At 35.5% G+C, this 25,407-nt stretch overlaps 1 protein-coding gene across 1 annotated transcript in view; it reads right to left on the bottom strand.

The window, feature by feature from the left end:
* The window catches only part of HMCN1 (hemicentin 1), a 518,244-nt gene that overhangs the window by 203,460 nt on the left and 289,377 nt on the right, over positions 1-25,407 (bottom strand). Inside the window, exons 27-36 of the mRNA XM_059937996.1 lie at positions 24,370-24,500; positions 24,070-24,217; positions 21,990-22,116; positions 19,443-19,597; positions 10,078-10,356; positions 9,280-9,561; positions 8,451-8,559; positions 7,250-7,419; positions 5,914-6,068; positions 2,056-2,179 (exon numbers count right to left, since the gene is read on the bottom strand). Coding sequence (XP_059793979.1) covers positions 2,056-2,179; positions 5,914-6,068; positions 7,250-7,419; positions 8,451-8,559; positions 9,280-9,561; positions 10,078-10,356; positions 19,443-19,597; positions 21,990-22,116; positions 24,070-24,217; positions 24,370-24,500 — 1,680 coding nt within the window. The remainder of the gene's footprint in view (positions 1-2,055; positions 2,180-5,913; positions 6,069-7,249; positions 7,420-8,450; positions 8,560-9,279; positions 9,562-10,077; positions 10,357-19,442; positions 19,598-21,989; positions 22,117-24,069; positions 24,218-24,369; positions 24,501-25,407) is intronic.

The raw sequence follows: 25,407 nt of genomic DNA, 5'->3' as shown, positions 1-25,407 counted from the left end.
TAATTAATTAATTTAGTTATTTATTTTTGGCTGTGTTGGGTCTTCGTTTCTGTGCGAGGGCTTTCTCTAGTTGTGGCAAGCGGGGGCCACTCTTCATCACGGTGCGCGGGCCTCTCACTATCGCGTCCTCTCTTGTTGGGAGCACAGGCTCCAGACGCGCAGGCTCAGTAGTTGTGGCTCACGGGCCTAGTTGCTCCGCGGCATGTGGGATCTTCCCAGACCAGGGCTCGAACCCATGTCCCCTGCACTGGCAGGCAGATTCTCAACCACTGCGCCACCAGGGAAGCCCAGGAAGCTGTACTTTTAACAAGCAATACCTACGATTTTTATGAACACAAGTTTGAGAGCCTCAAACACTGAAGTTTGGTTCTTCCCAGTTCTGGAGACATATATTCTGTTCTTCATTACAGAGTCTTCATTTAAGTAATTTAAACCAGTCTAGAGAACAAAACCAAATCTTTCTTTTTGATAACTCCTGAAAGAGTAAAAGTGGGAAATATTTTACGTCTAATACCTCTAAACCTCAAAAGCACTCTGCAAGTCAGATACTCAGAGAGGTTAAATCGTTTGCTCAAGGTTACACAGATCACGTTTAGCATAGAATTTAAACTAAAGTCGGCATGACTCCAGTGCCTGAGATGACTACAACACATCATGCTGCTATCCCACTCAACTATTTCCTTTAGCCAACAATGGAGATCAGATAAGGACTGAAATTGTTGGAAGGGAGGGAACAAATAGCCTGTATAAGGAGGAGAGAAGGAGACTCAGAGCAGAAAAATGGGGAAGGAGAGCAAGCCCACCCTGAGCACACTCTTAGATGGAAGTGGAGGTCTGAGTATATGCTGGAGACAGCTGCCAAAGAACACTAGAAAGACATACAATGCCCTACGAGGAACAAGGTAAATTCAAGGCAACTTAAGGGAGAGCAAGGTCAGCCTGTCCCCCAACCCTCAATTATAGTGAGACCATTCCAAGATGGTTCCACTCAGATATTGGTCTTTAGGTTAATTATTCAATGAAAAAATAAAGGTCCTCTTAAGGAACATGGTTTGTGTGTATGACATCTGTAAGTCAGGTGTTCATATTGGAAGAACTGGGGAAAGAATAAGCTGGTTTATTGGAAACGTTTAGAGAACTGATGATTTAAATCTTTTAACTGGGTGATTTAAATAAAAGAAAATATGTAAAGAAACAGATTAGAATTCAACGTTCAAATTAAATTTTTTCATTCACTTACTATTTACTCTTTCATTTGTTAAATATTTATTGACTGCCTGCTATATACCTGGAATTAAACTAAGTGCTGGAGTGTTCTTCTAGGTTAAGATTGCTCAGAAAATGTAGAGTAAATATATGAATGCATGGATGGATGGAATGAATGAATGAATAAAAGTTTAACAAGCAATCCCGTGAATCAGAGAAAATGAACAACACGTACAATGAGAGCTTGGCTAGCTCTCTGCAAATATCCTTGGCTGAGTTAGGAAAGCTCAGGCCTACAATTCTTGGCCTTTTCTGATGAGCCTCTAGAGATGTGAAGTCTTACACTGAAGGTCAGATAATCTTTCAAGTTTACTGTGAAGCTACAGTATTCATGAAGTGTTCCACAGCCAACCAGACTTTTTATTAAAGCACATGAGAGAAGATCCTGAGTCAAGAATAGCTTCTGCTCACAAAATCCATCTTACAGGCAGGCAGGATAATCACAGACAATGCTAAGGAAAAACCCTGCAACTTCTGGGTTGTTTTTTTTTTTTTTTCAATAAAAGTTATCTGTACAAAGTTATGAGTTGACAGAATTCAAATAATTAAAACACAGGGTAGTGCATTTATTTATTTATGAGCTCCAGCACTTCCTATTTGACAACCTGAAAACTGAAGATCTTAATATGAGCAAGTATAATGAAAATAATGTAAAAAAAACTATATACATTTTTATACAGATTAAAATAAACACTTGCTTATTTTATACCATAATTCAATAAAAATGGGCCCGCTATGTTTTAAAAAAGCCACAGAAATACTCTTGTTAAGACGTGAAGATGCCATTACCATGCACATGCAGTTGAATGTGCTGTTGTGTTTCTCCAGCTGCATTGGTAGCCACACATGTGTATCTGCCAGCATCTTCCATGAGGGCTTTGGCAATTTGTAGAACTCGACCAGAAGACTGTATCTAATTGGGATCAGAAAGTATGGCAGCATTTTGTACTTTATACTTGGACTTGAAAACATCTGCTGAATAGACAAACTTATTTAAATTTGTAATATCTAGTTATATTTTTATGCCAGTATCTTAATTATCTTTTGATAGATTAGAGCCAGATCACTTCATCATGCACAAGAAAATAGACTATTTTGATTGAAAAGCTTTTCTTAGTCATTGGAAAACACAAAACAGTGTTACCTAAGGCAAGCCCGCTGGTACAGTCATAAAACTCCACTGAATAAAAGACTTTAGCACTGCAACTATGAGGTATGTGATGAAAATTTAAGCTATTTCAAAAAAACATGGTTACATTTATGCAACACTTCATAAATAGTTTTAAAACAATCTTTTTTGATTAAATGGTCATGGGGGCCAGAAAAACAATAAAAATTATAAAATATGAGTAATGGAAATGCAGATAAATTTCCTTGACTTGTTTTCCTTATTTCCCTCTTAAACACATTGCAGCTAGCCTCTACCATTTTGGAACTGGTGATTCAGTGGTTATTTTTTGAAAATGATTATTCAGAGGTCACCAGTTAACTTCTAATCACAGCATCCAGCAGCCTAGGCAGTGAGCTCATACTCTCCTTCACCATCTACAGCATTTGGCGTTGTTGACTTCCTGCTCCTTCAGTCACTCTGCCCTCTGGGAGCTGAAGGTACAGCATTCCCTCAGTTCTCATTCTCTGACTTTCTTAGTAGATTACTTTATGGAATCTGCTTCCTCTTCCTGCACCATAAACAGGAAACTTAGCTTTCTGATAGTTTTCATCCAAACCCATGGCTGTGATGAAGAATCCCATGCAGACTCCTAAATTTACAGCATTGGCCTTAACTTTTCTCCTGAGCTTCCAGCTATCTGCTGGACAGGTTAGCACATGAAATTGAACAATCCAAAACAAAGCTGTTTTCCTGTATTTCTAAACCAAATTCTCACTGCGTGTTTCCAATCTTGCTTAATGGCACCAGTCATCTGGGTTTCAGAGCCCACTTTGACTCTCTTAGTAATTATACCACTCTGTGTTTCTCAGATCCCCTGTCTCCATTCTCACAGCCACTGTGGGATTATAATGGCTCCTTAATTTATATTCCAGTGTCTCCAACCTTCCGAACTGTTAATCTGCCTTGCATACTGTTGCCAGAATAATTTCTAAAATGCAAATTGGATCCTTTTACCAGTCCCCCTTCAAAGCTCATTCATGGCTCCCCACTTTGCCCAGAATGAAATCCGAACTCAGCAAAGCCTTCCAGGCTTACTGCATTCTGACCCCATATGATCTTCTCTCCATACACTCCCACATAAACTCCCACGTAGCTTATTCTTCATCCATACTGTACTAAACACGTTAAGCAGCACATTCATATACTTATGTTCACTTCTAGACTTTCGCATACAGCCTTTAAGTGCAGTAATTTCTTAAGATTCTGAACTAGATCATTTTTTTTTCTATTTCTTCTTACTCTTTATTCTGCCCTTGGATTAACTCATCTACGTCCATGTGTTTCAAATATGATCTGTGTGCCAATATCCCAAGCCAGAACTATCTTTTGAGCTCCAAAACCATATATTCAATGGTCTACCTGGCAACGCCACTAGTTTATTTCAAGGTCAACTCAACACCCAGAAGTCTAAAACTCAAATCACAGTTATTCCCCCTCAAACTTATCTTCCTCCAAAGTCTCCTTTCTCACTGGATGGCAACACTATTTATGCACTTGTGTAGATTAGCTTCCTACTAATTTTTCTTGATATTCCCCACTCCCTCACCTTTCATCAACAATCTATAATCAAGCCCTAATGATTTAACCAATAAATAACTCTCAAATATATCCATGTATCCTCATCTCTATGGCCAGCATGTGAGTCCAAATTTCTATCTTGTCTCTCCTAGACAAATGCAAATAAGTTCAATTGATTTCCACATATCTACTCTTGACTCCTTCAATTCATTCTCCAAACGGACCTAGGTAACTACTGAAAATATAAGCCTGATCATGTCACTCTTCTCTTAAAACTTCAAAAATTTCGCATTGTGAAATTCGCAAAGTGAAAATAAAATCATTAACATTACTTAAATGCCTCCTACCTGTCCTCTGGTCTCCTCTAATACCATTTCTCCCTTGCTCTTGGTTCCCTAATCCAATGGCTTGCTTTCACGTTCTCAAGAGGTGTCGTGCTCCCCTTTACTCTCAGTTGTTTGCCCATGCACATCTTCTCTGAAAGATTCTACTCACCTCTCTTCTATTAATTTGCCCACTTAACTCCATATGTTCTTCAGATCTCTGCTTAAAGACTTTCTCCATAAATTACCCTCCCTCACGCTGTTGGAGGAGGTCACTGAGAGGATGTGACCGCAGGGATGACCTGTGAGCTGGACTCAGGCATTTGGAGGCTCTTCATCCTCTCCCCATTTTTGGAATGTGCATTCCATCTTCTTTCCCAGTGCTAGAAACTGCCCAAGGACGCAGCCTTGAGATAGTAGTGTGATGTTGAGACCATCTGGACAGGATATATGACTGAACCCAGTTAAGACCTCTATATAAACTTTTAAGATTTGGTGGGCACGTGAGGAGATCTACTCATTTTGCAGTCATCCAAGACAAGCCTGGTAAGTAAGTTCCCTTGCTTAGTAAACCTGCCCCCTACCAATCTGGAGCGCTGTGCCTCTTTCTTAGATCTCTCTCTGCCCTCTCTGAATAGGGGGCCGATTTCAGATGACACCCAGGAAGCTCCAGGGGTTGCAAACCAACACACGCTCAAAGGCTTTCCTCATTATCTGTTTTTATACCTCTCTATACTGTCTCCTAAAATTACTCATCACAGTTTGCAATCATACTTTTGTACAACTGTATGATAAATATCTGTCTCCCAGGTAAACAGTTGTTTACCTGCTCTGTGTTAGAAGGCTACATATTAGATCTTTTGTTAGCGCAAATGTGTGAGATTAGTTCCACCAAATTTGGAATAGGAATGATAAATGAACAGATATCCATCACTTCTGCCGGGAGAAGAACTTGGCACATCCCTTGTTACTGAAACCTACCTCAAGCAAAGCTCAAACCCACATTAGTCAATTAACTTGATCTTAGTAGCAAAATCTATTAATTATTTTAATTGTATCATGTAGATTACTCAGGTTTGCAATCTACCTATCTATTAATTCAACAAATATGTACTGAGATATAGTTATATGCCAGGGACTATACTCAATATGAAAGATACACAAGTGAACTTATTCATAGAGTCTGAGTCTCTGCCATCATGATGTTTATAGACTAAACTATGTTTTTCAAGAAACCATTTCACTTAGGTTTATGTATCAATAGATATAACACTACCTTAATCCTGGTCAATGGTGAATATACTGAGGATACTCTGACTTACTTAGTACTGATGAACTATTCATCCATAAGATACCAGTTTATAAATAATTAAAACAGGCATAAATTGAAATAATAAAAATACCAACCACTATGTTAAAATTAACATCCCTGTTAAAGTTATTAGTCTTTAGTTAATTCCATTTTTCAAATCAAAATATTAAGTTAAATTCTGAAAAACCCTAAGGAAAACACATATTGTTTTAGGACATTTCTTGCAAAATCTATCCAACAGGAAAATCTATAATTAAGAAAGGAGAATATGATAGCTCCATATATAGCTTTCTCATCTTGGGCAAAATAATATTCATACTTACTTTGAGGTTTCCTTGGGCAGTGTTGACAGGTTGGCCATCTTTTAACCATGTAATGGATGGCTTTGGAATGCCATTGGCTATGCACTGCAAGGTGATGGGCTTGTACCTTACTACAGCTCTCTCAGAAAGCCCTGAGGATTTGATTGTTGGAGGAACTAGATTTAAGAAAAAGAGAGGAGAAGAAAGGAAAGAAGGAAGAAAAAAGGAAGTGAGGGAGGGAACGAAAACTATAATCAGTGGGATCAAACACTTAAAAGTCTGTATCCAAGAACTTGAAACTTCAAAATTTAGAAAAGGGCAGAGGCCTATTTTAACAAACAGAATAATTTCATTTCATGCATTTCACGTATAACTTTTAGCAATTTTAGAGATTACTGATCTCTTAACTATGGGTCTCTAATTCTCCAGAGAATAAGTGAAATGTATTCACAGCAACTGCAATCCACATGTATGTTTGGTTTACAACCTCTTGGTGTGTTTTCTCAATCTACTATGACCTGCCCTTTCTCTAGAACTGCCTCATTAAATTGGGGTGGGTTTCCAGTACCCATATTTATACCACATGACTCTGTTCCCAGCAAGGCTGATTAAATCCAGGAGAGTAACTTGATTTAAGCTGGGCCTGCCAGATTCCCTCCCTCAAGAATTGGAATTGAGACTGAGAAACAGGATTAGCTGTATTCCATCAAAATGCAGGAAAAAACCAGTCTGCCTGGGAAGAATGAAGTTGATATTCATAGAAACCTCTGCTTGTTGCTTCCAAACACTCTCTAGTTTCTCATTGCAGTCCCCCCCTTCCCAAGGTCTGCTGGCAAGTGAGACACCTGATACCCTGGCAGAGGGTTGCTTCTGTCATTAGATGAATGGTTCTAACCCAATTGTGCCAGTTCCATGAGTGCACTTATGTGCCCTGGACCCTGCATAACACCCTCAGCCTCCATTTCTGGAAATGACTTTATTCACACTCTCTCCTGTTTTGGATGAATCTTTGAACACTCGTATCCCCCCTTTATTTGAAATTTGCTGCCTGCCTCTTCTATCTTCTTTGATCTCATACCTCAGACCCTCACATTCTATGCAGAATATACCCCCTACCATTTAAATTCTGTCTCAGTTCATTCACATGATACCTCTTGGTTAAATCTTCTGTGTTAGTAAAGTGCCTTAAAATTTTCCAATACCTAATTCAAATTTGCATCCAAATTCTCACTCAAATTAGCACTACTTTCCACAACTCAAGATTTATCCAGATTACTGAGCTAAATTCTGAATTAGATACTGAAACAATGCATAAATGAATTTTCAGTGAAATGCTCCTGCCCCTTCTTCAGCATACCATGAACAGTCACTTCAAATTCCTTCTTGTGGTCTCCAGCAGTGTTTGTTGCTACACACCGATAAAGGCCTGTGTCTGACACTTGAGCCTGGGCAATAACCAGTTTGTATCCATTTAGCAAGATCTTGAATCCATCCCTTTCATCAATTAGCTGGCCATCCTTCAGCCACCTACAGAAATAAGGCAAAAAGAAGTCTGGAGACATATTTTAAATAACTATGTTCCTAACTATATCTTAAATAACTATGTTTCTAAAGCAATCTATCTATCTCGGAGCAACTACATTTATTCATATATTCGACTTATATACTTATATATATGTATGTATATGTGTATATATGTATATATGATACATTTATATTATGTATTCTCAATTATTTACTTGCCTAATTTCCCATCTGCTCACTCTAATAAAATAAACTGTAAACAGGGAAAAGAAAAAGGAAACCTGGTTTAACAAAGAAGCCGGCATATTATTGGAACCCAAGAACTATGTGTACAGTTCTTCATTCTTCTATTAATGCTGGGCTACAGAAAGAGGCAAATGCCCCTACATATCACTCACTGCAAATGTTTAAATAATATTAACCAACAAAACACACATAATCTTAAAACATCTGTAAAATAAAATCCTAAAATCATATAGCATTATAATTTTTAATTTATTATGAATTATCACTTTCCATTTAGTTTTATAATCATGTGTGAACATATTTTAGCCCAAAAGTTAGTTGAGTATCTGTTCCTTTGCATACCCCATAGCACTTTGGAAATGAAAGATAAGTATTCAAGAAATACTTTGTGAATGAAGGAATGAGAAAAAAGTATTGGTAATCATATATTCATGTTAACTTCCTCTATTCCTTAATATGTCTGGCATACTGTTTTAAATTCCGTTGTTCATTTAACATTTCAGTGCTTCAAGAAGATCTGACAGATACCACTTAATAGTCTGTCTCTATGAACTGAAAATGTAATTTTTAAGAGCATATGATGAAGTCTTCTAATTGAGCAGATTTATGGGCCCCGTGAGTATCAAACAAAAGTTGCCTTGAATATAGAGTACGTCTTTTAAAAGAGGGATATAATTAGTATAATTTTATAAATCACTTTTGAATGACACAGAACCTCTTTCAAGATAGCTCTAAAACACTCAAATAAAGAAGTGGGAGATATTTAGAAGACATACCAAAACGCTTACATGATAGTTGGTGGAGGAGAGCCTGTCACCTGACAATCTAGCTCCAGTAAGTTATTAACCATCACAATGAAGTAAGACATTTCATCTCCTCCTTCTATAGCTGGTGGCACTAGAAAACAACAAGGATGTAACATACAAAGAAATGTTTACAAGAAAAAATATAGCATCACTTTTAAGCAATACTAAGTTGCACTTAGAAGGCTGATAAGTATCATAGTCATTTGGTACAGGATGGAGACTTGAAATGTATTGTAAAATACCTTTTACAATACACATTTGCCACGATCAATAAATATACTTTTGACACACTGTGAATTTTTCTCAGTTAATCTAGCACTATGGGGCTGATGATGCCATCAAAACATAAAGCTGATTCATATTTTATGTTGCTTATTTTCATAAGAGTAAGATAAGGGAACCTCAAAAATTGGGCCTGCATTGAAAGCCTTCAATTTATAAAGAAACAGAGATGTAAGGTTACAAAATGACTTCCCAAGTCCCACAGACTAAGTTTCCTGTTGTTTTGCACAATGCTCATGACAAGAGGCCATGCCGTCACTCACTACAATCAGATATTGTCACAGATGTAAAAAGGCATCTACCTACTTACCAAGTGTACCTATCAGGGCAAGTGGAAGATTTATGTGGGGTTTTAGATCTTGGGACTCTGGTGATCAATTCACCACTCAGTAATGTGTAGTCCAGAGTTGAACAGATCACTAAACCTTCTCTAAGATCATTTTATTATTCCATGAACACAAAAGCATTTAATAAACTAGTCAGGTTTTGCTATGAATATGAGAATACAGGTGGCAGCATCCTCATTTACCTAAGACGTCAACTTCGTATTTGATTTCCTTTTCTCCTGCCACGCTGGTAGCCACACATATATACTGTCCCCTATCGACTTCTAGGGCACCCGTGATTTCTAGTTTCTTCCCACCAGCTTCTATGCGGATGTTGTCGCTAGCTTTCACGGGTACACCGTCTTTCAACCAGGTGAGAACTGGAGGAGGGTTGCCAGCAGCTTTACATTCCAGTGTCAATGAATGAGCAATAACCACTTGCTTATTGAGAGGCACAGCCAAGTCACCTTCAATCATTGGAGGAACTGGGTAGAAAAAAGTAATATTTCAGGCAATTCTTTAAGATCCTAATGAAATAAAGGGGATTCTTTTCATTTTTAACTCACGTAGTTTGACTATAGAAACTACCTATATGTCCATCTCCCCGTAAGCTACTGAGGAAAGACTTTCTTGGTTCAGCTTATCTGCAATTAGTCTAAATATTGTAGGATACTCTATACTGTGTCTGGCTTAAAAAGGACAAATTGGAGAGAATGAGCTTAGTCCTAAGAACTACTTTACCTTCTCCGTAAAAATCAAATGGTCTAGATTCCCAAGTGCCACAGGCAGACGGTTGACTGAATGAATGGGCCCACTTCTTGCTAACCTTAGCTTTTTAAAATATTTTTCCAAATCATGAGACAAATTCTTCTAATTCCAATGTATGCATATCGAAGACAACCCAACCCAACAGGGATTCATTAGTGAACAAATTGCATGTTGCCAGATTAGAAAGCATAGGCAGAAAAGTACATAATTAAAACATATATTTTTTTCCTTACCATAGACATCCACATGGAATGATTTTTCAGCAGTCCCAGCAACATTGGTTACTTGACACTTATATGTTGCTGAATCAGAGACCTGTGCTCGAGGGATATGAAGAAATTGTCCTTTATCAATATAAAGTGCTTGTGAGCTGGATATGATTGGTTGGCCGTCTCTATACCAAGTAATAGCAGGCATTGGAAGTCCCCGTGTCTCACATTCCAGTTTAATTATGCTGTTGATCAGTGCTGATATTTCTGTGGTGACATTCCCTCCTTTAATACTAGGTGGAACTACAAAGGATTTCAGAACAGAAACAAGTCTTCTAAGTTTTAGCATCTGCATCAAAGTCTCAAATGCTATAGATATTTAAATAATGCATTAATGTAAATATGAATTAAAGACAATTAGGAAGTCTGTGATTTACCTACTGATAATTAGTTGCCTGTTTTGTCAAAACAGTCTTCATCACTGTCCTTTTGGGTTTCAGATTTCAGTAAAAGCAGAAAGTCAGTTTTCATTTCAGGGGTTCATTTAAGCCCAATAGATCATATTACAGTAACTAAGAAAGTCGTGTTTAACAAAGCAAAACAAAATAAATCCCACTTAAAGTAAATACAATAAGTTTGAAATGAGGCCAAGGGAGCAAAAATGTCAGAAGAGGTACAACTGCATGCCATTTCCCCAGGAAATACAAAACGCCTAAGTGCTTTCAGATCCAGCTACTGGTAATAGCTGTGGAGTCTTTAACTTTTGCTTCTTCTTACTTTTTTTTTTTTTTTTTGGAACCGCCACAGAGAGTTCATTCACTCAATTATACTCATCTAATTGGCTACATGTGTATCCTTCATAATTCAGTAACCACATGTCTGGCCTCTCACACCACATGAGGACTCTGCTGCTGGAAAAACACCACCACTGACTCAAGCCCTGCTACACACTCTGAACACGATCCTTCCAGGATTGTGCTATCACTGCAATAACTTAAAACAAATTAAATGGCATGTGCCTGAATTTGAGCGCCTTAATTTTTTAAAATAAACTTTTATTTTAGAAGAGAATGTTTTCCTTATGGTTGGACTAGGGTTATGGGTTTTGGAAGCACGATCACAGAGTGCCATTCTCATCAATCATATCAAGGGTACACACTATCAACATAGCTTATCACTGATGATGTTGACCTTGATCACCTGGTTGAGGTAGATTTTGCTAGGTTCCTCCACTGTAAAGTTACTCTCTTTTGCCCTTTTGAAAAGAATCACTCTTCCCAGCCCATATATATGAGGGGGAGAGCTATTCTACTTCCTTGAGAGGGGAATACCTACACAATTTATCTGGAATTCTTCTGTATGAGAGATTAGTCTATCTTCCCCAATTTATTTATTTATATCACTATGCACTCATGGAGATTCATTTTATACTTTGGGTATAATCCAATACTACATTATTTATTTTATTGTTCAAATTGTTCCAGTATGGCCTTCGGGAGCTATTCCAACTGGCCCTATGTCCCTTTGATATACTCACATCATATTATTTTAGTATTTCCTTACTTTCTGGCCCTACTACATGCTCCAGGCTCATCTTTATACTCCCTGCCCCAGCCTTAGAATTAACTATTTCTCCTAGAAGCTCTGGTTCTATTTAGTGGAAAAGAATATTAGAAAACAGTATCTGGATCTGAGTGGAATTCCTTAATGTTTTCTGATAATTGTTCTTAGAACTAGTTCATAGTGACAAACATTAATATACATACTTTTTTCCTCACACATAAATGAAGGCAAGATCTACTATACAGGCATACTTCATTTTATTGTGCTTTGCCTTACTGTGCTTTGCACACATTGTATTTCTCACAAACTGAAGGTCTGTGGCAGGCCTGCACTGAGCAAGTCTATTGGCACTATTTTCCAACAGCATTGGCTCACTTCCTGTCTTTGTCACATTTTGGTATTTCTATCAATATTTCAAACTTTTTCATTATTATTATATTTGTTGTGGAGATCTATGATCAGAGATTTTATTTTATTTTATTTTTTTTAGTGATCATGATGGATTCTTTAATAAAAATATCATTATCTTTTTTTTTAACATCTTTATTGGAGTATAATTGCTTTACAATAGTGTGTTAGTTTCTGCTTTATAACAAAGTAAATCAGCAATACATATACATATATCCCCATATCGCCTCCCTCTTGCGTCTCCCTCCCTCCCACCCTCCCTATCCCACCCCTCTAGGTGGTCACAAAGCACCGAGCTGATCTCCCTGTGCTATGCGCTGCTTCCCACTAGCTATCTATTTTACATTTGGTAGTGTATATATGTCTATGCCACTCTCTCACTTTGTCTCAGCTTACCCTTCCCCCCCACCCCGTGTCCTCAAGTCCATTCTCTGGTAGGTCTGCATCTTTATTCCCGTCTTGCCCCTAGGTTCTTCATCACCTTTTTCTTTAGATTCCATATATATGTGTTAGCATATGGTATTTGTTTTTCTAACTTACTTCACTCTGTTTGACAGACTCTAGGTCTATCCACCTCACTACAAATAACTCAATTTCGTTTCTTTTTATGGCTGAGTAATAGTCCATTGTATATATGTGCCACATCGTCTTTATCCATTCATCTGTTGATGGACACTTAGGTTGCTTCCATGTTCTGGCTATTGTAAATATAGCTGCAATGAACATTGTGGTACATGACTCTTTTTGAATTATGGTTTTCTCAGGGTATATGCCCAGTAGTGGGATTGCTGGGTCATATGGTAGTTCTATTTTTAGTTTTTTAAGGAACCTCCATACTGTTCTCCATAGTGACTGTATCAATTTACATTCCCACCAACAGTGCAAGAGGGTTCCCTTTTCTCCACACCCTCTCCAGCACTTATTGTTTGTAGATTTTTTGATGATGGCCATTCTGACTGGTGTGAGATGATATCTCATTGTAGTTTTGATCTGCATTTCTCTAATGATTAATGATGTTGAGCATTCTTTCATGTGTTTGTTGGCAATCTGTATATCTGATCAGAGATTTTAATGTTACTACTATGACTTGCTAAAGGCTCAGATGATGGTTAGTATTTTTTAGTGATAAGGTATTTTTAAATTAAGGTGTGTACTCTTTTTAGACACAATGCTTTTGTACATTTAATAGACTATAGTATAGTGTAAACATAACTTTTATTTGCACTGGGAAACCAAAAAAAAATTGTGTGACTCGCTTTATTGCAATATTTGCTTTATTGTGGTGGTCTGGAACAGAACCTGCAATATCTCAGAGGTATGCCTGTATTGTGAGGTAAATTTGATGGTGGAATAATTTTTCTATAAGGTGGTTTACTATATAAATCAGGGCAGCCAATTATGGCCCACAGGCCAGGCATCAAGATGCTGAACCAAGCACAGTTTTTGCATTTTTAAACGACAGGAAAAAATCAAAATAATGATAATATTTTGTGACATGTAAAAATTATATGAAATTCAAACTTCAGCACCTATTAAGTTTTACTGGAATATGGTCATGCTCATTTGTTTATGTACCGTCTATGGCTACTTTCACTTCTACAATGGCAGAGTTAAATTGTTGCAATAAATACCAAATGTGGTGTTCTCATTGCTTCTCACTGTTGCTCAGCTCACCATAAATTTCAGTGACACGATTATAAGCCTACAGCATTTCAAGTGCCATAAATATCACCATACCGTGATATTTTACTTTACTTTTATTACCAGTGCATACTCCGCAGGTCAAAACACACACAAAAAAAGAAAAGTAAGCTTTAAAATGTAACATTTTTAAAGCACAGAACAGTGTGGATTATTTTGTTATTAAGTTCAATGGCAAAGCACTGAGTTTATTTTTTAATAACACTATAGCTGTTTTGAAAAAATACAGTGTACACTAACTCTATTAGCCTAAGCACTCATCACAATATATCCCAAAGAAAAACAACCGATAAATTAATATAAAATGGAATGTCTCATTAGGCAGAATTTCTTCACGAACATAAAAAGTCAAAAAGGCTACCATCTAAGTTTCTGAGTGGCTCATTTGTTAGCCAAGGAAGGAGAGCCATTTACCAACAGTGATTTAATTAAATCAAGAATGATTGCATTAGCAAACAATTATGCCTAAACTAATCAATTTGTTTAAGATTATCAGCCTTTCCATAAGAAAAACTGCTTGAAGAGTTGAGAAAACTGACAATATCAATAGTCATTTTTTTTTTTAAAGGCAACTTTTCTGAACAGTATTCTTGGCTCTTGACAAATTGACAGATGTTACTGATACTGCTTAGCTGTCTTTTATTTGAGGAGTCAATGCCACGCTAAAGAAACTGAAGAATTAGTCTCTAAGAATAGTCTGCATGGAACAACTACAGACAAAAATATTTTCAAAGAAGTTGAAAAAGCACTAATTTATTACAACCTGAAGTGGGATCTGCTAAGACGTGCTACAACTGATGGTGATAAAAATACGTGTGGGGCAGAAAAAGGTTTAGAGAAATTTACAAATTTTACATTTTAAATTTATTAAAATGTAAAATTCTAAAAGTCTATCATTATTCCTTGTACTATTCATCAGCACTTGTGTAAAATATTCATGTGTTATTGAAACAGAACTGTCCATGGGGTATTTTACTTGCTCTTATGGACTTAAATATCAGTAGTTCCATGAACTTTTGTCAGAAGTAGAAGGTGAATATAATGACTTGTTCTACCTTATAGCAGCTTAATGTCTTAATGGTGGTAAAGTTACATTTTAATTTTTGGAGCTTAGGACTGAGACTGAATTTTTTCTGAATGAGAATTGTCCTCAAACACTATTATTGAGTACTGAATGATTCTGGAATTTAGTTTTGCCATAAACTTGACAATGTTTCTTAATAAATTCAACCTAAACTTACCAGATAAAACCAGCACTTGAATGCAAAATCTATAGTTAGTAGTCATTCTGTTGTTTGACTCACAAGTAATGTCAAGCTCCTCTACACATTTTCCATGCTGTCAAACAAAACTCAGATCTTGATTCCCCCACAAATTTGCAGTGAATATATTTTCTGAGCTCAACTTTCAGTTTCAACAATGTTTGTCAAACTTCGATGCAAATGCAAATGCAATTTCCACATTTTACGTTCTTTTATCTCTGAAAATGAGGGCCTTCCATCTAAAATTCAATTGGAATTGATTAATTGGGAGTAGAATGGCAGGCCAAAAGTCAAATATCAAGAGAATATAACAGAATTCTGCAAATGCCTTTCAAGTAATGAATATGAACAATTAAAATCCTGTGTTTGTGAAATGATATTAGTATTTGACAGTATCTACAGTATCTGCATGAAAAGACATTTTCAAAAATAAAATCTCATTACAGATCAGTATTAACAGATGAACATCTGCATTTAATTTTGGTGACAGGAATCATTAACTTTGAACTCTAATTAAGTAAAATGTTATCCCTCCAAAAGAAATCCATTCTCATTAGTAGACCTGTATTACAACAAATTTTACAATTTTTAAAATTACCAGAAAAATAGAATATCATGAATAAACGACTGGTAGACATTTCTTTCCATTTTGTTATGTAAGTACCTATATAATGTCTTTGATTTTGCCTCACAGTATGCAAAGCCTAAAATATCTACCAACCTGCCCATTATAAAAAAGGTTTGTCAAGTCCTGCTATAGGTAATTAATATCAATTCAAGCCACCATTTTGAAATCTTAAGAAAGAACATTTTACTCAGACTTTAAATTTTAATTTTGATTTGAGCCTATTGATGTAATCTGGAAACATATATCAAATTTTTGGCTGAAATTGTCTAAATAAACTGGCTAGCCTAATTAGTTGGATGATACATTAATGAAGTCAAGAACAGATGGGAACTCTACCTAACGCACTGTGGTAACTTAAATGGGAGGGAAGTCCAGAAGGGAGGGGATATCTGTATGTGTATGGCTGATTCAAATGCACTGCATTTGTGCAGTGGAGGCTAACACAACATTGTAAAGCAACCATACTCCAATAAAAACTAGTAAAAATAAACAAATTAAATTAAATTAAAAAAATGAAGTCAAGAACATAGGTTCAAACAAGCCCTTACCCTCCATGAATGCTTTACAAAGGAATATCACTTGTACTGAAAAGAGTTCATTTTAAAAGTTTGTATTTATGAAATTGAGAAAAAAATTACTCAAAGAACATTTCCAGCTGAAAGCAGAACAACAAACCATCTACTGTTTAAATCTGCCAGATAAATATTTCTTCCTGTTTCAATCTAATTCATATATACTTTTCTGAGACCTGTACTTCTCTTTGAGGAAGGGTGTTACAGGTAAATGTTATGAACCCACTGCACATTAAAATTTACCATGTATATACACTCAAAGACTTTTACACCATTTGGGGAAACTCTCAGACCTCTGAAACTTATACACGGACCGCAGGTTAAAAATCTTTGCCTCAGAACTACTAGCTATGAATTTGCACAGTCTCCCCACAGGTTATTAAAAGCTCTTTTATTTCCTTTTTTTTCACATTCATTCCCCCCCTCCCCCGTCATTTCCCCTCCATCTCTTTTATTTTTCATCATATTTTGTCTCCATTTCTTCCCTAATTCAGGCAAAATGTGCATTTCTGCCTTTCAGATGCATCGGACCCACTTGCTTTTTCCTCATGTTAGTATGTAAATAAAGAAAATGAATGAATCAACTGCAGTATGAACCACATTCTCAACCTGAAATCTGTATAAATATTTCTCACAGTTAGCCCAAGTATGGCATCTGTTTCATTTATTCTTAGGAATAAAAGCATTTTCACAAGTGAAATAAAATAAGCTTAAGATTACCCACTCAGAGGTGCAGACAAGCTTGCTAGAGAGGAAATGGCATTATTTCCTGAATTACTGAATACTTAAAACTTCACAATGTTACAGTGCCTTTCATCTCAGACAACCTTAGAAGGTTTAATCATTACAAAGCTCTCTCTTCTCTGTGCCTTAGGGCATCATACCAAATGAACAAGAAAATCTGAAATGAAAGAACTCAACTCCTATGGAAACAGGAGTCTTATTGAATCACCAAAATGTATTCATCACATTCTTTGGCAACAATACAACAATGTAGAGAAAACTATGCAACAGCTTAGGGGAAGTATTGCACCTATTGTTTAAAAGGTTGGTTCTGGTAGGAGGCCAATGGTAGCAATAACACTTTTGTTTAACTTGGATGCCTGTACAGCTAATCTTTCAGTAACATTACTGTTTTTTTGGAGGACATGTCTGTTCACGATTGATTTCTTCCACAGGCTTCTATTTATAGAGAGAAATGATTTAAAAGCCTGCATTAAATAAAATTTCTTTGATTCAAGAAAGCTATTTGAACTTTATATAAAGACAACTAACATTAAAAAGGGAAATTTGCAATTCAGTGAAGTTATATAGAAATCAAGCCAGATTCTATATATATTTCAAGTTGCAAGACAATACAATCACTAAGTAGATAATAATAAATGAATAATATTCATTGAACTTGTACTGTAAGCTGGGCAATATAAAGTATCTAGCAATTGATCCTTACAATAATATTATTAAGTAGGTACTATTATTATCCCCATTTTATAGATGAGAAAACCGAAGCTCAGAGGGGTCAGGCAATTTGTCCAAAGTTGCAAAGTTAGTAAGCGGCAGAAGTTGGGTCTGAACCCAAGTCCACTTACCTCAGAAGCCCAAGTTCCTTTTTTTTTTTTTTTAATTCTTATTGGGGTGTAGTTGATTTACAATGTTGTGTTAGTTTCAGGTGTACAGCAAAGTGAATCTGTTATGCATACACATATATCCACACTTTTTGGTTTTTTTTTTTTTTAGATTCTTTTCCCATATAGGCCATTACAGAGTACTGAGTAGAGTTCCCTGTGCTATACAGTAGGTTCTTATTAGTTATCTATTTTATACATAGTAGCATGTATATGTCAGTCCCAGTCTCCCAAATCATCCCCCCACCCCGCCACCTCCCCACCTAACCTCTGGTAACCATAAGTTTGTTTTCTACATCCGTGACTCAAACCATCACCATCCAACAGAATTATAATTAAGACCACATATATAATTTAAAATGTTCTAGTAGCCACATTAAAAAGCACGAAAATAATACATTTTACTTAGTCCAATATATCTAAAATATCATTATTTCAGATGTAATCAATGTAAAATTATTACTTAGGTATCTTACATTATATTTTCATATTAAGTCTTTGATATCTGGTGTGTATTTTATACTTACAGCTTGTCTAAATTTGGACTAGCCACATTTCCAATGCTCAACAGTCACGTGTGGCTGGTGCCTACCATACTGAACAGTGTATCACTAGACAATTCATTCACTGAGCAAGTATTTCTTGAGAGCTACTGTGTATCAGACATTAAAGTAGAGAACATGCAAAACAAGGCCCTGCTTTTATGAGGTTTAGCTTCCTTTGAGAGAAATAGCAAATAAGTAAATAAACCCATAAGTAAGCAATTAAACTATCAGACAGTGATCCGTGCTATAAAGAAAACTAGGACAATGTAATAGAGAGTGATGACGTGATTGGTTTGGTTTGGGAAGACCCTACAAGGAAGTGACATTCCTGAGGTATCTAAACTTTTCTTGAGTGTCAAACGCTATACAAAGCAGAAGATAGTGCAGGAAGTAGAGCCACAATAAGCATGACTGGCCTAATGAGCCCTATTCCTTTCTATCATGTAATTCTTTGTGCCTGCAACATAATGTTCAAGTGCCTTCCTATGGCTCCTGGCATGAAAAATAAATGACCTTGGCAGTCACCTTCCTCAGGGGATGTTGAGAATTTTAGTGAAATGAGGGCTACATACCTCTGATGGGGACTTAACTGAGAGAAAATAGCAGCACAGCCTAAAACATTTAAATATTACCATGTGGTCTGAATAAAGGCCAAGATGGAATGAGAATAGAATAATTGAGTTGTTCTCATACCATCATCTTCATTCTATTTCATGCATCTCTACTCTTTTTAGAGCTTTTTAAAAACCCCTTTAGGGATACAGACATTTGACTTATGTTACACTAACAAATCAGGGAATACTTGACCTCTTAAGTGAGGTCATATGAAAATCACTAGACCCCTTGAAGAAATCCATAATGTATTTTAATGATAAATACATAATTTTAATGATAAAATACATTAAAATTGGATGCAATGTTATAGCCTAAAACACATGAAAATAGGCTTTTTCTTTTAAAGTAAGTAGCATTCCAAATTACTTAGTATTGAATCAAAGAGCAGTTAACAGTAGAGCAAACCCTGATTTTCAATGTATAATGAGAACTGATAATAACAGTAAAAAGCATAAGAACGTCACACTTACTATAGAGAGTCAGTTTTATATCCTTGGCTTGTTTGCCAGCTGCATTAAACACAGTACACTGGTAGCGTCCCTTGTCACTTCTTCGTGCGTTCTTTAAACGTAAAATTTGTCCTTTGTCTAGAAGTTCAATATTAGGGTCTCCCAAAAATAAAGGCCTAGAAAAAGTAAAATTTTATTCCATGGGCCCATTTTTGTTTTCCTAAATGTTTTCTCTTTTATTAATCACAACAAAAATCATTAAGTCATATGAGCTTAAAAATATGAATCAAAGTTGAATTTTTTAGTATGAATCTAAAAAAAATACAATGATATGATTAAGTACTTCTGTTCAGAAGAACAGAATTATTAAACCACTTTACTAATGAAAGTAGATAATTATCACTTTGAGAAAAAACTTCCCTTAAACTTAAATTGAATGAATATCATTAAATTATTAAATTGAACTTCATTTCAAACTTAAATTGTTGAATAATATTACTACAAAACTTTATTTCTTTCATTCATCCCCCCCCTTTTTTTTTCTGGTTTACAAAGCCAAAATTTCTACCATCATTCAGAAAAGAAAAACTAAGTGTCCAGGAGCTTCAAGCCAAGCAATATTATTTGTAAACTAATATTATAACACCTGGAAAAATATTTACAGTAGAATGAATGGTTATTACTTACTAAAGACAATGATCATGCCAATTTTCCTAAAAAGTAGATATTGTAATAAATATGAATGCTTTTATAATCATAAATACTGAAAGATATTTACCCCAAAGGCAGCTCATATATATTTGTCAAGGAAGTCTTCTTCTACTATACAGAATCATTTACTAACTACTACAAAATGCTTACTTTATGTTTGGCAGCAGCTTTATTTAATACTTAAAACATCATGGTAATTAGAGTCTATGATATCCTAAGAGTCATGCCTTTAAAATCCATTGATCTTTCAGGAAGACCCATAGCCAGTTTTTAAAAAGCTGCAGTGAATTAGCCCCATGATAAATAGATGCACTGCTATATTAATAAGCCACCAATCAGACTACAAGATTAAATGGAAACACATTTAATTTTCTGTGGTAGCATCCCATACTATTCCTTGGTATGACTCTTTTAAGTTCTCTAAAGCTAAGAGAATAAAGTACCTTACTTTAACGCATTTTAACTGTTTAAAGAGGTGAAATACTTGATAATGCTACTCAAATTGAAGTAACTTTAAAACTTTCACTGACTGTTAATTATGCAAGTAACACAAAAATTGAAACAAACAAAAAAACATTATAATAAGAAAAGGTCTCCTTGGTTTATTACCCCTAATGTGAGTCTTTTCTCTAGACTTCTTATGATTGTCAGTTTAGTTTGTGTTCTTCCACATGTTTTTCTAAACATTTTTCACCCATAAGTTTATTGCTAGAGGAATCTAAAGTTGCTATACATAATGGTATTGTATTATTGTTCTACTTTTCACTTGACAATAGCTATGGAGATAGTTTTGGTACATATAGCTTGATCTTACTCTTTTTAATTGCTATCCAGTGTTTCATAATAAGACAATGCCATACGTCATCTATCCTCTCTCCCAATGTCAAGCTTTAAGCAGTTTTCACTTTTCTGCTTTCACAGTGTTTCAGGGAGTATTCAGGGAGTCAAGCCTTCCTGCAGAATAGATGACTGGCTTCCCTGTCCTAGACACCAGAAGTGTAATTGCTACATTATAGCATATGAGCATTTAAATTTTAATAGATATCAACAAATTGCCTTTCAGAGTACTAATTTACATTGTCCCATCAGAGTCCTATACCCTGATTTCCTTCCCATACTCTAAGCCAACACTTGATATTTTTCAAACCTCTACTTTTTCTTGCCAAACTAATCTATGAAAAACAAAATCATATTATTTTGCTTACCTTCTCCAAATTATTGAAGGTAAGCATCTTTTAATATATTTATTGCTTAACTATATAACTTTTTAATTGCCTGTTTATACCTTCCACACATTTTTCTATGTTGTTTGTCTTTCTTATTAACATATAAAAAGTTTTTACACAATCCTTTATTTTATACACTGCAAACCTTTACTCTTTGCTATTTAGGTCTTAGACAGCTGCTTTCAGAAATTATAATAATACACAAGGGCTAAGAGAAACATCTAATTGCTCTTTTGTGGTTGTTCCTTTTTGACCATATATTAAACTAGCTTAAGCATTCATCTTGCTGTCATAAGCAAGTTTTCCTTTTTAATAATTCAAACAATTCCATGTAAAGCCAAGATTATCTCTGTACTTGGATCTTGCATTTTTCATTTTTCATTCTTAGCCCTTAGTGTATATTTAGTGTATAATAAATGTGAGTTCCTCTGTGTCTCTAAAATAAATTCCCAGCATTTCTAAAGTCTTACGATTCATAAATTCATAAATTTGAGACCATTTTTGAACAATATTGTTTTTCCTTCATGTTCATTTAATAATACTCTATGTGGTAAGATAATTAAGAGGGGGAAAATCCACATCTATTTCCAAACAATTGGATCCTTGTAACAAATACAGAAGAGGTACTCACTTGCCATCTTTGAACCAGTGAATAATGGGAAAGGGAGTGCCTTTGACTTGGCATTCAAGGGTGGTATCCTGGTTGAGGGCAACTGAGACTTCACTTGGGGAGCTGGTACCTATTATGGTGGGTGGGACTTGAACAAAGACATTTTATCATGAAAATCTATGACTTAGCAAAAGGAGTGGGGAGTGAGAGAAGATAATGACTTCTATAATATTTCAACAAGATCTTAATGTTAAAAGTAAAATATCATACAATAATCCCTTTCATATCACATCTGCGGACCCAAATGTCAAATTTAAACATAGGAACATGTTCATGAAAGATTTGATAGCAAGACAATTACTTGGAAGAATTACAGTAGTAAAGAACTCATTTTGAGGAGTATTAAATCAAAGTACAAAAGGAGTTGAGAATACAAATGAGCCATGAAGCTCATATAATGAAATTTACTACTGCTATACGTTTTAGATAATGAATGACATGGTCAATGACAATCTTATAATATTTAAGTTCTACCATAGTGCTGTTTGAAATATATTACCCTTGTCTCTTTTAAAGGGCTCCTATGCTAAAATTGTATATGAGATATAATGTGACAAGATTGTACTAGTTTTTATTCTCGGAATTATAAAGCATATTAAAGAGTTCCCATAAACTTCCCTGGTCTTTGAATCCTCCCCCTTTATATCACGTTACGGTGTTTGATCTTAATCTTCAGAGCAATGATCAGCCACTAAAGGGTTTCAATAAGGGAGGGCTGTGATCAAATTTGTTTTAAGACCACACTGGCTTCTGAATGAAGATCGGATTCCACTGGCAAATAATGGATGAAGGGGAGTAGTTAGGAGGTTATTACATTAATTCAGCTTTTAAATTATAATTAACATGGAATTAAGAAGCAGATTTAACAGGATGTAGACAGATTTACAGAGTCAGGGAGAGGGAGGTAGGAAGAATGAGTACCAGGTTGCGGCAGAAGCAAGTGGATGGATGGAAGTGCTGGTCACTATGATGGGGGTCACTGAAGGTGACCAGAACAGGCATTTACTGAGACCTTTCTGTTTTCTATGCCACTGAGATATTCAAGCCAAGATATTGTGGAGGAGGTCAGATATATCACCTGAGAGCTCAGGGAAGAAGTCTGAGCTGGAGATGAAAATGTGGGAGTCATCAGTGCACAGATAGCAGTCAAAGTCATGAGAGTAAATGAGTGCCAAGAGAAATAATGCCAATGAGACTAATGATAGAAAAGATCACTTTGTTTTTATAACCTATACTAATAATGGTAATTTTAGCAGAGGAAATTCAAAGTACTTCAGGCTTTGAGAAGACTTATGAGAGAGAGAACTTTTATGTTTTAGCAGTTTACGAATGGTAATTCTTAATGCAGCATCATTCCCAGACCTCACTTCCACTCCAGACTTACAAATCATATGCCCTTTCGATGAGCAAAACATTGAAAAGGAAGGAAGTCATTTTATCACAAAGTAAACTTTGATCAGGAAATATAATTTCACAAACTAAACTTACAAAAATTTTATGATTATGATTAAAACATTTCAAATGTTTTAAATCCCAATTTATTACAGCTGCTACCCATTCTCAGCATTCTCCCCACTTAATTAGAATCAGGGCTGAGGTTGTTTAGTTATAGGAATTAATTAGAATGCAGGGGAGGGTGAATTTACTACCTTCCTCAGTTCAAGTACAACCTAGCAGCTTTAGGAGATGTCAGCAACATGAATGAATTTTACCGTGCATCATCCGGCATAGTTACTTCCCAAAGAATTTCCTGACCACCTCATTAGAGAAACTAACAAGAGCAGTAATTTAGTATTTTCTGTACAAGACAGTACCAAGTTCCCCTAGACATCGCTATATGATAATAACAAATACCTATAAACTTTCTATATCACATAGTTCTGATTAACCAATATTAAAGACAAACATAATAATAGAATAAAATGAATGATATTTATCCTATCAATTTATTTTTCATCTCTTTACTCTTTAATACAGTTAATGCTGTCCTATATAAGAAATGCATCTGAACTGAAGTTTTTTAAAAGAATGTTTTCCTTACCTAGCACATCGATGTTAAAATACTTTTGAGAAGTGCCTGCAGTATTAATTGCTTTGCAGGAATATCTTCCTGCATCCTCTGGAGTGGCTTTGAAGAGCTTTAATATCTTCCCATTGCTCACAATCTGAATAGTGCTGCTTTCAGTCACCTTTTAAGGCCAAAAGGGTCAGTGTTATTTCCAATCCTAATAAAAATTTGAAGTAAAATTTTTATACTATTATTAATAAGAAAGTCACATTTGAATGATTTACTTCAGAGGGAGAGGCAAGGACCTATGCATATTTGGATGTCTCCATTTACCTGGACATCATCTTTATACCACATAATGATGGGAGATGGAGTACCTTCAACTTCACAAATGAGACTGGTCAGCTGGTTGACCAACACGGACACATTTGTTACTTGTTCTTTATCTTTAATTACTGGAGGAACTGCAAAAAGTGAGAAGTTGTAGTTAGATAGTTTTAAATAAATATTATATACAAAGTTTCTTTACAAAGGACTTTAGAAAGCAAATTCTGAGACACTTGATAGCTAGAAAGGCTGGTCATACTTAAGACAGCTTTTATTATGAAATGAAGAGTCTTGATCACTATATTTATAAGTAACTCATTGAATTTTTACTTTAGTTATTATTTCAGAGTTTTGAATTAAGGATAAATTTAAGGGAGATCCTACTTATTTCACATACCACTCAAAATGCAAACTGCTAGAGTCTCAAGTTATGTGAGACTACTTTGCTGATGAGAATGAATATTGCCCAGTGTTTCTGGAAGCCAATATCCATCAAATTTCAAAATGCACATATCCATTGACGCATGCAAAGTGCCATATATACATGATTTCATTGAAGCGTTACTTAGAATAGTAAACGAATGGTACCAAACCAAATGCTCATCATTGATAGAAGAAGGTTAAGTAAATCATGGTACGGTGGGATGCTAGGTAGGCATAAATAAGAGTTAGGAATATTGAATAATCCCCAAGTTAGAGTGTTTAATGAAATAGGCAAGGTGTGGAGTAATGTATATAATGGTCTACTATAAATGCTTTTTGTATCTAAAAAAAAGAGGATGAAATATATATTCATATTTCTTCATTTTTGCATAAAAATATCTCTGGGAAGATACATACACACACACACATACCTAACAACTTTCCTTGCCCATAGGGAGGAGAAGTAGATGGCTTAGCTCAGGTCCAGGGGACTTTTGATTATGTATCTTTTTCTACCATTTGAACTTTCAGTGATATAAAATAAATCAATAAATGCAGTTAGACGACTACTTTTCTGGTTGATAACACGTCTATTCACATAAATATTAAATAACACTAGAC

Source organism: Balaenoptera ricei, chromosome 1 (assembly GCF_028023285.1).
Source record: "Balaenoptera ricei isolate mBalRic1 chromosome 1, mBalRic1.hap2, whole genome shotgun sequence".
NCBI classification, from domain to species: domain Eukaryota; kingdom Metazoa; phylum Chordata; class Mammalia; order Artiodactyla; family Balaenopteridae; genus Balaenoptera; species Balaenoptera ricei.
The sequence above is the reverse complement of the archived record's forward strand: the minus strand, read 5'-3'. Positions and strand labels throughout refer to the sequence as shown.